The sequence below is a fragment of the Procambarus clarkii genome, chromosome 50 (genome assembly GCF_040958095.1).
Source record: "Procambarus clarkii isolate CNS0578487 chromosome 50, FALCON_Pclarkii_2.0, whole genome shotgun sequence".
NCBI lineage: Eukaryota > Metazoa > Arthropoda > Malacostraca > Decapoda > Cambaridae > Procambarus > Procambarus clarkii.
This window is the reverse complement of record NC_091199.1, coordinates 34,944,778-34,958,523: the sequence shown is the minus strand read 5'-3', so window position 1 is coordinate 34,958,523 and position 13,746 is coordinate 34,944,778. Positions and strand designations below refer to the sequence as shown.

At 44.1% G+C, this 13,746-nt stretch overlaps 1 protein-coding gene across 1 annotated transcript in view; it reads right to left on the bottom strand.

Annotated features, from left to right (window-relative positions):
• Positions 1-1,553: 1,553 nt before the first annotated feature.
• LOC138351745 (golgin subfamily A member 6-like protein 22) overlaps positions 1,554-13,746 on the bottom strand; it is a 180,412-nt gene continuing 168,219 nt past the window's right edge. Inside the window, exons 7-9 of the mRNA XM_069303773.1 lie at positions 11,567-11,811; positions 11,357-11,388; positions 1,554-1,714 (exon numbers count right to left, since the gene is read on the bottom strand). Coding sequence (XP_069159874.1) covers positions 1,554-1,714; positions 11,357-11,388; positions 11,567-11,811 — 438 coding nt within the window. The remainder of the gene's footprint in view (positions 1,715-11,356; positions 11,389-11,566; positions 11,812-13,746) is intronic.

Sequence of the window (13,746 nt, the reverse complement as noted above, 5' to 3'; positions counted from 1 at the left end):
GGTAGGTAAGCTAGGTTAGGTAAGTTAGGGTAGGTAAGTTAGGTTAGGTAAGTTAGGTTAGGTTAGGTTAAGATATGTTAGGTAAGTTAGGTTAGGTAAATTAGGTTAGGTAAGTTAGGAAAGGTAAGTTAAGTTAGGTTAGGTTAGGTTAGTTAAGTTAGGATAGGTAAGTTAGGTTAGCTTAGGTTATGTAGGCTAGGTAAGGTAAGTTAGGGTAGGTAAGCTAGGTTAGGTAAGTTAGGTTAGGTAAGTTAGGTTGGGTTAAGATAGGTTAGGTAAGGTAAGGTAGGTTAGGTTAAGTTAGGTTATGTTAGGTTAGTTAAGTTAGGATAGGTAAGTAAGGTTAAGTTAGGTTTGCTTAGTTAGGTTATGTAAGCTCAGTTAGGTAAGTTAGGTTAGGTTATGTTAGCTTAGTTAAGTTTAGATACGTAAGTTAGGTTATGTAAGTTAGGTTAGGTTAGGTTAAGTTAGGTTAAATTAAGTTAGGTTAGGTAAGTTAGGTTAGGGTTAGTTAGGTTAGGCTATGTATGGTAGGTTAGGTTTAGGAACGTTATGTTAGGTAAGTAACATTGGGTGGGGAGGATAGGTTAGGTAGGTTTAAGCAGTGTTGTACAGAGAAAAGTTTTAAAGGTAAAGTGTCTAAGAAAATATATTTTAACAGAAGTGCAAGTTTGATATGAAAAGCTGAACTAGTTACATTTTGGAAAGAAATTTTATGCCTGAAGATATGTTAGAGAACAACATTGATGTCTTAAAGTATAACTTGTTGGAAGAAGGAGAGTTTCTTTGATGAAAGAAGGTGAGTTAGAGATCACGTTTGATGACTCTGAGAATAACTTTGATGAACGAAGATATCTTATAGAACAACTTTGATAGCTCTGGGAATAACTTTTATGACTTCGAGAACAACTTTGATGAACGAAGATGTCTTAGAAAGCTTCTCTGATGAACGAAAGGTTACTTAGAAACTAACATATGACTCTGAGAATAACTTTTGATGTCTTAGAAAATAACTTTGATGAACATAGATACTTTGGAAAGTTTCTCAGATGGACGAAGGTGAGTCTGAGAATACCTCTGATGACTCTAAGAATACCTTTGATGACTCTAAGATAAACTTTGATAACTTTGAGAACAAGTTTGATGACAGATTTATTTTTAATGTCTCTTGGAATAACTTTGATGACTGAGAATACCTTTGATGACTCTGAGAATAACTTTTGGGTAGCTCTGAGAATAACTTTTGATGTCTTAGAATAACTTTTGATGACTCTGAGAATAACTTTAGATATCTCTGAGAATAACTTTGATGGACGAAGATGTCTTAGAAAGCACCTCTGACGAACGAAAGGTTACTTAGCGAATAACTTTTACGATGTAGAGAACAACTTTGATGATCGATATTAACTTTAGATGTCTCTGAGAATAAGTTTGATGAACGAAGATATCTTACAAAGCAGCTTTGATGTCTCGAAGAATAACTTTGATATCTCGAAGAGTACCTTTGGTATGTTTGAGAGTGTCTTTGATATCTCGAGAGGTGTTTTGATGTCTTAAAGGGTGTCTTTGGTGTCTCTAAGGATGTCTTTGAGTGCAACTTTGATGTCTTTGAATATGTCCTTGATGTCTCGAAGAGTGTCTTTGATGTCTTGGAGGATGTCTTTGATGTCTTCAAGGATGTCTTTGATGTCTCTAAGGATGCTTGGCTGTTTGTCTGTGGTAAAGTAAGGGAAGACTCGCAAAACACATAGTATGAACAATGAAACTTTAATTAATATAGAAAACAAATTAAAAACAAAGACAATCTCTTGGCTATGTACAGTGCAAACAAACAAGTCAAAAACATATAACATAAATGAAGAATAGGGATTACGTTACTCTACAATATAAAGACAAAGTGATTAAACAGGTGCTGAGAATATAGCGCTAGCTGAGAAACATCCACCTGATAGCGTATATCAGTTAGTTGTTCATGGCTTGAGAGCACAAGGATATTCTGACTTTAATGACTGGTTCAAGCCCAGACATCGACTTGTAGAGGGCGCTGAGGTGCAGGTGTGCAGTCGGCGAGTCACGAATCAGAAGCAGACAAGCTGGGAATGGTATTTTGCTGGTTGATGACGAAGCCGACATGGAGGGAGTGTGGAGTAGGTGGGAGTCTTGGGTACGTTTGCCTCCTGGTCAAAACGTTTGTGGTACTGATAGAGGTATCTTGAAGGTAGCATCTTATTGTTGTATAATATACGTAACTTTATGTAGAGAATATAGTGATAGAGATTATCGTCACAGTATATATATATATATATATATATATATATATATATATATATATATATATATATATATATATATATATATATATATATATATATATATATATATATATATATATATATATTACTTTGCTAATAGGAATTTGTATGTGGGGAACATGGTCCACCTAAGGGAGAGAGAGAGCGAAAGAATGATTTGCGAGGGGGTAAGGGGTAGGAGGGATAGTCAGAGGCTGAACAAGAGACCATGAGGTATACATGTTGCGATCACGCAGTTAACAACAACAAAAAATATTAGAATTTGTAGGTATTGATCACGTCTCCCCAAGCTCTTCTGTCTTCCAGCGTGGTATGTCCTCTGCTGATCACGTGTGGAATGGGATGGCAACTCTACATTATGTTATGTTATGTTATGGTATATGAACGTTGAACATTCTGTGACATTGTCTTGCTATTATATTAATACTGATGCGAGCAGTACCATACAGTCCTAATGCCATAAGACCAACCTAACGTCATTTTTTCAAATATTATTTGATCATCAGACACACAGAAAGAAGTTCGAAAATTGACATTAGTCTTCCATCCTCTGGTGAGCTGTCCGTCTGAGTAAAAGGAATAGAAAAGATACATGAACAGTGGCATCAGTAGAAAGAAAATGATGTTAATTTTTCCCTATTTAATGATCTGAAATGTGAGTGAGAGAGAGAGAGAGAGAGAGAGAGAGAGAGAGAGAGAGAGAGAGAGAGAGAGAGAGAGGGAGAGAGAGAGGGAGAGAGGGAGAGAGGGAGAGAGAGAGAGAGAGAGAGAGAGAGAGAGAGAGAGAGAGAGAGAGAGGGAGAGAGGGAGAGAGAGAGAGAGAGAGAGAGAGAGAGAGAGAGAGAGAGAGAGAGAGAGAGGGAGAGAGGGAGAGAGAGAGAGAGAGAGAGAGAGAGAGAGAGAGAGAGAGAGAGAGAGAGAGAGAGGGAGAGAGGGAGAGAGGGAGAGAGAGAGAGAGAGAGGGAGAGAGAGAGAGAGAGAGAGAGAGAGAGAGAGAGAGAGAGAGAGAGAGAGAACGAGAGAGAGAGAGAGAACGAGAGAGAGAGAGAGAACGAGAGAGAGAGAGAGAACGAGAGAGAGAGAGAGAACGAGAGAGAGAGAGAGAACGAGAGAGAGAGAGAGAACGAGAGAGAGAGAGAGAACGAGAGAGAGAGAGAGAGAGAGAGAGAGAGAACGAGAGAGAGAGAGAGAGAGAGAGAGAGAGAGAGAGAGAGAGAGAGAGAGAGAGAGAGAGAGAGAGAGAGAGAGAGAGAGAGAGAGAGAGAGAGAGAGAGAGAAAATACGCGGTTTTTAAAACAGACAAAATTTATCTGTAGAGTTTACCTAGAAACTGTGTGACTCAAACACGATTTTTTCTGAATTTTTCCTATAAGATTTTCCTACTTATTTTCCTCAAACGCTTAAAAAACTTCTAAGATTGATTTATTTGAAAATAGTCGATGAAAAATCTGTGATTGAAAACAAACAAAAATAACCCATAGAGTTTCCCAGGAAATGCCCTGACACAAACACGATATTTTTAAATTTTCCTGTAAGCCCTGTGCCATAAACACGATATTTCCCCGCGACAAAATATAGTGTTTACGGGGTCATCCCTACAACTACGGACGACTATATTACCCTCTGTGACAGAGACGGAGGGTTATATTGCCCTCTGTGACAGGGACGGAAGGCTATATTACCTTCTAAGAAAGGGACGGAGGGCTATATTACCGTCTGTGACAGGGATGGAGGGCTATATTACCCTCTGTGACAGAGACAGAGGTCTACATTACCATCTGTGACAGGAACGGAAGGCTATATTACAACCTGTGACAGGGAGGGTGGGCTATATTACCATCTGTGACAGGAACAGAGGGCTATATTACAACCAGTGACAGAGAGGGAGGCCATTATTACTATCTGTGACAAGGATGGAGGCCAATATTGCAACCTGTGACAGTGAGGGAGTCCTATATTACCATCTGCGGCAGGGACGGAGGGCTATATTACTATCTCTGACAAGGACGGAGGACTATATTACCCTCTGTGACAGGGACTGAGGGCTATATTACCCTCTGTGACAGGGACAGTGAGCTATATTACCCTATGTGACAGGGTAAGAGCGCTATATTCCCCTCTGTGACAGCGACGGAGGGTTATATTACCATCTGTGACAGGGACGGAGGGCTATATTATCCTATGTGACAGGGACGGAGGGCTATATTGCCATCTGTTTCAGGGACGGAGGGATATATTACCATCTGTGACAGGGACGGATAGCTATAATACCGTGTGTGACAGGAACGGATGGCTAGCTTACCACGTGTGACAGGGCCGGAGTGTTATATTACCGTCTGTGACAGGAACAGAGGGCTATATTACCATCTGTGACAGGGATGGAGGGATATATTACCAACTGTGACAGGGACGAAGGGCTATATTACCCTATGTGATAGGGACGGAGAGCTATAAAACACTCTGTGACTGAGACAGAGGGCTATATTACCTTCTGTGACAGGGACAGAGGGCTATACTACCCTCTGTGACAGGGAAGGAGGTCTATATTACCATCTGTGACAGGAACGGAGGGATATATTACCATCTGTGACAGGGACGGAGGGTTACATTACCCTCTGTGACAAGGACGGAGGACTATATTACCATCTGTGACAGGAATGATCAGCTATATTACCTTTTGTGACAGGAACGGATCGCTATATTACCGTCAGTGACAGAAACAGAGAGCTATATTACCCTCTGTGACTGGGACGCAGGGCTATATTACCATCTGTGACAGGGAAGGAGGGCTATATTACCATCTTTGAAAGGGACGGAGGACTATATTACCTTCTGTGACAGGAACGGAGGGCTATATTACCATCTGAGATGGACGGATGACTATATTATCATCTGTGACAGGGACGGAGAGCTATATTACCTTCTGTGACAGGGACGGAGGGCTATATTACCCTATGTGACAGGGACGCAGAGCTATATTTCCCTCTGTGACATTGACAAAGGGCTATATTACCATCTCTGACAAGGAAGGATGGCTATATTACCCTCTGTGACAGGGAAGGAGGGCTATATTACCATCTGTGACAGGGACGGAGGGCTATATTACCCTATTTGACAGGGACGGATAGCTATATTTTCCTCTGTGACACGGACGGAGGGCTATATTACCATCTGTGACAGGGAAGGATGGATATATTACCATCTGTGACAGGGACGGGGGGTTATATTACCCTCTGTGACAAGGACGGAGGACTATATTACCATCTGTAACAGGAATGATTAGCTATATTACCCTTTGTGACAGGGACGGATCGCTATATTACCTTCTGTGATAGGGAAGGAGGGCTATATTTCCATCTGTGATGGTAACGGAGGGCTATAATAATGTCAGTGACAGGGACGGAGGGCTATATTACCCTCTGTGACTGGGACGGAGGACAATATTACCATCTGTAACAGGCTCGGAGGGCTATATTACCATCTGTGAGAGGGACGGAGGGCTATATTACCATCTGTGACTGGGACGGAGGACTATATTACCATCTGTAACAGGCTCGGAGGACTATATTACCATCTGTGACGGACGGAGAGCTATATTACCATCTGTGACAGGGACGTTGGGTTATATAACCATCTGTGACAGGGATGGTGGACTATATTACCATCTGTTACAGGGACGGAGGACTATATTACCATCTGTGACTGGGACGGAGCGCTATATTACCATCTGTGACAGGAACGGTGGACTATGTGACCATCTGTGATGGGGACGGAGGGCTATATTACCATCTGTGACAGGGACGTAGGACTATATTACGTCTGTGACAGGGACGGAGGGCTATATTACCATCTGTGACAGGGACGTAGGACTATATTACGTCTGTGACAGGGACGGAGGGCTATATTACCATCTGTGACAGGGACGGGGGACTATATTAACATCTGTGACAGGGACGGAGGGCTATATTACCGTTTTTGACAGGCACTGACGGCTATATTAAATCTGTGACAGGGACGGAGGGCTATATTACTGTCTGTGACAGTGACGTAGAGTTATTTTACCGTCTGTGACAGGGAACGGAGGGTTATATTACCGTCTGTGACAGGGAACGGAGGGCTATATTACCCTTTGTGACAGGGACTGAGAGCTATATTATATTCTATTACAGGGACGGAGGGATATATTACGATCTGTGACAGGGACGGAGGACTATATTACCATCTTTGACAGGGACGGATGGATATATTACCGTCTGTGACAGGGACGGAAGTTTATATTACCCTCTGTGACAAGGATGGAGGACTATATTACCATCTGAAACAGGAACGGTCAGCTATATTACCCTTTGTGACAGGGACGGAGCAATATATATTACCTTCTGTGATAGAGATGGAGGGCTATATATCCATCTGTGACAGAAACGAAGGGCTATATTACCATCTGTGATAGGGACGGAGGGATATATTACCCTCTGTGACAGAGACGGAGGGCTATATTACCATCTGTGACAGGGACGGTGGACTGTATTACCATCTATGACAGGGACGGAGGACTATATTTACATTTGTGATGGGAACGGAGAGCTATATTACCATCTGTGACAGGGACGGAGGATTATATTACCATCTGTGATAGTGACGGAGGACTATATTACTATCTGTGACAGAGACTTAGGGCTATATTACTGTCTGTGACAGGGACGGAGGGCAATATTACCGTCAGTGTGAGAGTTTTGAGTTGAGAATTTGTGGAATAAATTATAATTGGTATAAGGAATTTTAGCTCGGAAAATTTCTAAGAACTTTCTTTATTCTTTAACCTTTATTCCTGTCGTGATATTCAATTAGGTCGCCTGAGGAAGGACTTGCTTAGCTAACACACCAGTGTAGTAAACAGCTCATTCCTCACTTTGGGACCATGTATGAACAATTGACTAGGCGCGAGCAAACGCCGAGACCCAAATGAAATTTGAAATCCCCTCTCTTAGGCCGCCGACCTTCGCCAATCGCCGAAGCGAATCTAACGAGTAGGTCACGGGCTCTCACAACAATAATTTATTGTTGTGTGGTGCCGTATATTTGATCCAAAGCTCAGAAAATTAGTCTCAATTTTTATTAGTCGAGTGTGAAGAACATTTGCATAACAATAATAATGTGTGGGGGTGTAACGAAAAGACAGTGTTAACCATAACAACTTAGTTTATTCAATAAAGTACTAACTACTACAACAAAACAAAAGAAATGTCAATGACGTTACTCGAGATCCTTCCTGTGACACTATCAATGACAGCTAGACACCAGCCCCTCGGACTGCATAATGAACTAACTCGAACATAAGCGTGACCCCAGAGGAATCAACAAGAAACAAGAACTAACAGATCTATAATCACAATTACAACAAATGACACAGTAGGTTCTGAAACACGTCTCCAGTAACCTCCTAACTGTTCTACGCCTCAGTGCAGTCTACTCCTGCAACAGCGGTTGCAATGCAATCAAATCAGTAGTCTTTCAATGACAACAATAACTAATGGGTTCACTGGCAACTCCAGCACCCTTCCTCAAATTAATCCTCACGTTAACACTCCGTCCCACGGACGATCAACAATCAATAACAATTGATTTACGTTAATAACACAATAGCATTTACGTTAATAACAAGGTAACATTTACGTTAAATTAACAACTCTTACAACTGTCACTAGTAACGCGGAAATCAAACAACACTCTACCCATCGAGCATTCAGTGAGCAAATCCCATTAATCCCTGTACTTCCAGACAGCTGATTAATCTCTTTACTAGTTACGTTAATTTACGTTAATTGGTTACTAATCACTCAGCGATGGTAAACTCTGATTTGCAATGTCCAAAGTGCTAAGAGAACGGTAATCACTCGTGATTACCTTTAGAGTAATTAATTACTATCCTCAAGATCAATAATTAAACAATTAAAATACGCAACCTTTCACACTGGCTCAGCAATTTACATTAAGGTACGAATTCCGTCTAAGCCTTCCATACTCAGACCAATTCAGGCGACTAATAACAGAAAATAGCCCCAGGTTTACGTTATTCTAAAATGACGTTACTCCTCTCACGAGTCAATCAAATGCCGGTACTTCCGGGCAAACGTTACGTTAATGGAACAATGTAGCCTTCGTGTGAGTCGATCAAACAAGGATCGAGGTTAATTGCTTTGACTTCCTGAAACACGTCAATTACCCGGCCCACTGACTGTTAATTACGACAGACAATACTCTAATTCTTATCTGGCTGATGGCTAGGCTCCTCGAGACTACCGTAGCTGCTTGCAGGAAAGTAAATTAACCCAAACGTATTCTACGTTACTCAGATTGTCAAAGAACAAATTCTCTTGAAGCAATGGGCGTTCCCTTGGTTACGTTATATTAATTGCCTCGCAATCACCTCACTGAATACTGGACTTCGATGTCCTACCAGATAACCAGGAGAATATATGTGTATCCAAGTACTCGTCTACAGCCGAGTTCCCCCACGACAATGACAAATCACACTAACAAATCACAGTGATCTACGTTAGAATCCGGTTGCAATGACAATACTGCAGAATCTAGCAAAATAACCTACAGGACATGAACCCTCTAGAACACTGCCCCACAATGGCTTTACTGGACTGCAATCACATACGGTGATTGCTCAACACTAGCAACAATCACCATCAAATAACAACCCCTTTTGCAATAACACGCACGGCAAGTACTCTAATTTCCAAATATTAGGATACTGCACACACTTACTTACTTACTGCTGCAAATGACCCCTAGAACATAGGTCAATATATATATCAATCACCTCACAGTAAATAACACTATAACACTGGGAACCGTGACACTATGATTATATATATATATATATAATTATAATTATTGCTGACACATGTAGCCTACAGCTATCAAACGTTATTGGGAACACTAAGGAGAATCTCACACTCCTTAAATCACATGCGTGAGTGATTTATCGGTCACGCATGCCGATAAACACTCGAGAGTTACGTTACTCGACAGAGCGGGGGCGGTCTCTCTAGACGGCCTCGTCACTCACCAAAACTCACCAAAATTACGTTAATTAATACTGCAACCACAATATATATTTATATAAATCACACTTGTCACGGCCCTGGGAACAATACAAGAAATTTAAGTCCACACTGTGGCACACTCCACAATAATCATTGCCAGGAATCACTGGCGTTACACATACCTGAGTGCTCAGTGTTGGAATTCCACACCTGCAAGACCACACATGGAAATGATATCACTCCGTCCCACGGACGATCAAAAATGATTACCACAATGAAATAAAAGAATTGATTACATGGACATCCTCTCACTCCTTGGCTAATCTATGTATCCTGTTCCCGTGTGTACCCACACACACACACACACACACTGTACGTCTGTGTACACCAGACTTAAGTCCCTCTGGACTGACAAGATGACAACACAGGTGATTAATCTCCTCGCCCACAATTCACTCCACCTGAACAGGTGCTGCGTGACAATGTGACGGAACACTTGACCTCGAATTCAAGCTTTAGAGACTACTAATCACCAGAAATACACACATAGGTACTTACTCATTCACACTGCCGGCTTTACACACCATTCCCATACATCAGGCACCCCGCTATAGGTGGCTGGCTCGTCCCAAGTGGCTTAAGCGGCGGTAGTTCCTGACCGTAGTACTTATACGGAAAATTGGCGCACACTCGAACCCCTCCCACTCAACACGGCTGAGTTCACACCCTCGACTCCCCGGTGAAGTGAAGCGTTCATACCCAGGTGACGCGCACAACTTTAGCGTCTCACACAAACATGGGAAATTGCCTTAACACTGACACGAATTTCCCTGTTCCCATCGACTGCTACAGAGCACTAGCAAGTCTAATCAACACTGGTATGGGATCTACGAGTCTGTTGCTGCTCGTATGCACATTTCCCCACGATCCCAGATCACTGTACCTCTACCCCCTGAATAACAATGTCTTAAACCCCTCCAATCGACGACTTCGGCCGGATTCTGTGACGACCGATGTCGTAGGTGAAGCAGGAAGCATCAGCAAGTGAGTAGTCCAGCCACCACGACGCCCTATACATCAATTTGGCCGAATTGAGTACAGGAAGCGTCCTGACAAGGTGGCGGCTGAGTTCAGAATGATGCTACACCGGCTACTTCCCGCGTCCTTCTCGAAATAACCAATGAGAGGAAGGCATACAGCGGCCTACCCCTCTCATCCAATCAGCGACGGTGTAGCATAGCACCTAGGGCAGCTCCAAGATGGCCGACCAACATGGCGGCTCAAGATGTTTCTAAGATGGCGGCTGTCTCCATGACAACCACTCAAGTGGCCGGCGAGCGTGGGGCCCCACATGTCCACCCACGCCAGCGGCCTAGTTGTTTCCCGCGCAAAGCTGAGTCTGGCCTCAAAGCCATACAATGAGATGATGCTATCAGCTCTAGCACTGTCCACAGACATGCCACCCCGGCCAGGGTAACATTTATGGACTGCTGATGACTGGGGCTCTCACATGAGCCCAAACACTAGAGGTTTCGGTTGCTGGTTACCAAACTTAAGTCCGCCCACTTAACAAGTGCACTTAACAAGTGTACTGGCTCCCACAGGCATAAGAGCACTATTGTAAGTGAGCTGATGAACCACCTCCTCACATAACCCCCCACCAAAAAGATAAAATTTCCCGGAGGAAAATTTCATCTAAAAATCACCAGCCACTTACACTTGAGCTCTTAATTAAGTGCACGGCGGCTGGGTGGTGGTGATTCATCCGTTTTCTGTTGACGTCGGTAGCTGGCGGGACAAGATGTGACGTCACTGGCTCGTCCAGGGTGGTACTTCCTGACCGTAGTGCGGTCGTGCTCAGGTTCTGGGTCCAGGTTAAGCCGGCTCAACGCCTCGCAGCTTCCCTTCCTCAGTCCCTTCACACTCTCGCCCCACAGGTCTGTGTCATACTGGACACAATAGGTCCATCCACTGGGATGGACTTACCAATGAAGTACAGACTCAACACCTTCCCTACTCTACCGACACAATTCCGACAGTTAGCAGACTGTCATGACTTCCCGGTGACAGGGTCTTTCTTCCTGTCTGTCTGTCACTCTCAAACCGGGTTGCATTACCGACTGAGTTGACTGGGCTGAGGCCTCTTCAGCAGCTGTCAAACCTCGCCCCTCACTGAGCACTTGGTCACTGACCTACTCGTTCATCCATCTCTCAGCGACCGTTCGTTTGTCTGAACGATCTTCCAACAGCCTGAAAGATTGGTCCAGAATATCCACTTCACTTGTGGGAACCACAGCTACCTTAGCCTCACCACTGGTAACATCAAGCAGACGTTTACTCTCCTGAGTGGTGTTAACCCTCGCGGGTCTGGCTGGCTGACAGGTCGTGGCGGGATCACCTGATCTGGCCCACACCCGTCTCACTGGGCTCACCTCCGTTTTCTGTGAAATGAAAGAAGGAAAATTGCTCTTTTTTCCTTTTACCTCATGCACCTGATCTTTCGCCTGATAAGAGGCGACCTTGACTTCCTCAGCTGGCGGCCGTGTGACATCGCCGTCAGCTGGTGAGACCCATCTGAGTCCCTCTGAATCAGTTCTCGTTTTCTGTGCAATAGGGAGAGAAGGATGGCTCCGGTTTCCTTTCACCTGCTGCGCCTCTTCTTCTGTCTGGGCGGCGGTGATCTCTGCTCGACCGGCAGGCTGACGCCGGCTGGTCGGCTATAGGCCGGAGGGCTATATTACCGTCAGTGACAGGGACGGAGGGCTATGTTACCCTCTGTGACTGGGATGCAGGGCTAAATTACCTTCTGTGACAAGGACGAAGGGCTATATTACCATCCTTGACTGGGACGGAGGACTATATTACTTTCTGTGACAGGAACGGAGGGCTATATTACCATCTCTGACAAGGACGGAGGGCTATATTACCATCTGTGATGGGGACGGATGACTATATTACCATTTGTGACAGGGACGGAAAGATATATTACCATCTGTGACAGGGACGGAGGGCTATATTACCCTATGTGACAGGGACGGTGAGCTATATAACCATCAGTGACAGGGACAAGGGGCTATATCACCATCTGTGACAGAGACGGAGGGTTATATTACCCTCTGTGACAGGGACAGAGGACTATATTACCATCTGTGACATGGACGGAGGACTATATTACCATCTGTGACAGGGACAAAGGGCTACATTACCGTCTGTTACAGGGATGGAGGCCTATATTACCTTCTGTGACAAGGACGGTGGGCTATATTACCGTCTGTGACTTTGACGGAGGGCTATATTACCTTCCTTTGATAGGGATAGAGGGCTATATTACCGTCTTTGACAGGGACGGAGTGCTATATTACCGTCTGTCACAGGGACTGAGGGCTATATTACCTTCAGTGACAGACCCGGAGGGCTATATTACCTTCTGTGACTGAGACGGAGGGCTATATTAATATCTGTGACAAGGCCGGAGGGCTATATTACCATCTTTGAAAGGGACAGAGGACTATATTACCATCTGTGACAGGGACGGAGTGCTATATTACCCTCTGTGACAGGGACGGAGGGCTATATTACCCTATGTGACAGGGACGTAGAGCTATATTACTCTCTGTGACAGGGACAAAGGGCTATATTACCAGCTGTGACAGAGACGGAGGACTATATTACTCTCTGTGACAGGGACGGAGGACTATATTACTCTCTATGACAGGGACAGAGGGCAATATTACCTTCAATGAAAGGGACGGACCGTAATATTAACATTTGTGATGGTGAAGAAGGGCTATATTACCATCTCTGACAGGGAAGGGATAGCTATATTACCATCTGTGACAGGGTCGGATGGCTATAAAATCGTCTTTGAAAGGAACGGAGGGCTATATTGCCATCCGTGAGGGAAGGAGGGCTATATTACCGTCAGTGACAGGGACGTAGGGCTATATTACCCTCTGTGACTGGGACGCAGGGCTATATTACCATCTGTGACCGGGACGGATAGCTATATTACCATCTTTGGCAGGGACGGAGGGCTATATTACCATCTCTGACAAGGACGGAGGGCTATATTACCATCTGTTATGAGGACTGATGACTAAATTACCATCTGTGACAGGTACGGAGAGCTATATTACCTTCTGTGACAGGGACGGCGGGCTATATTACCCTATGTGACAGGGGCGCTGAGCTATATTACCCTCTGTGACAGGGACAAAGGGCTATATTACCATCTGTGACAAGGACGGAGGACTATATTACCCTGTGACAGGAACTGAGGGCTATATTTCCATCTGTGATGGGAACGGAGGCCTATATTACCCTTTGTGACAGGGACGGAGTTATATATTATCATCTGTGACTGGGATGGATGATTA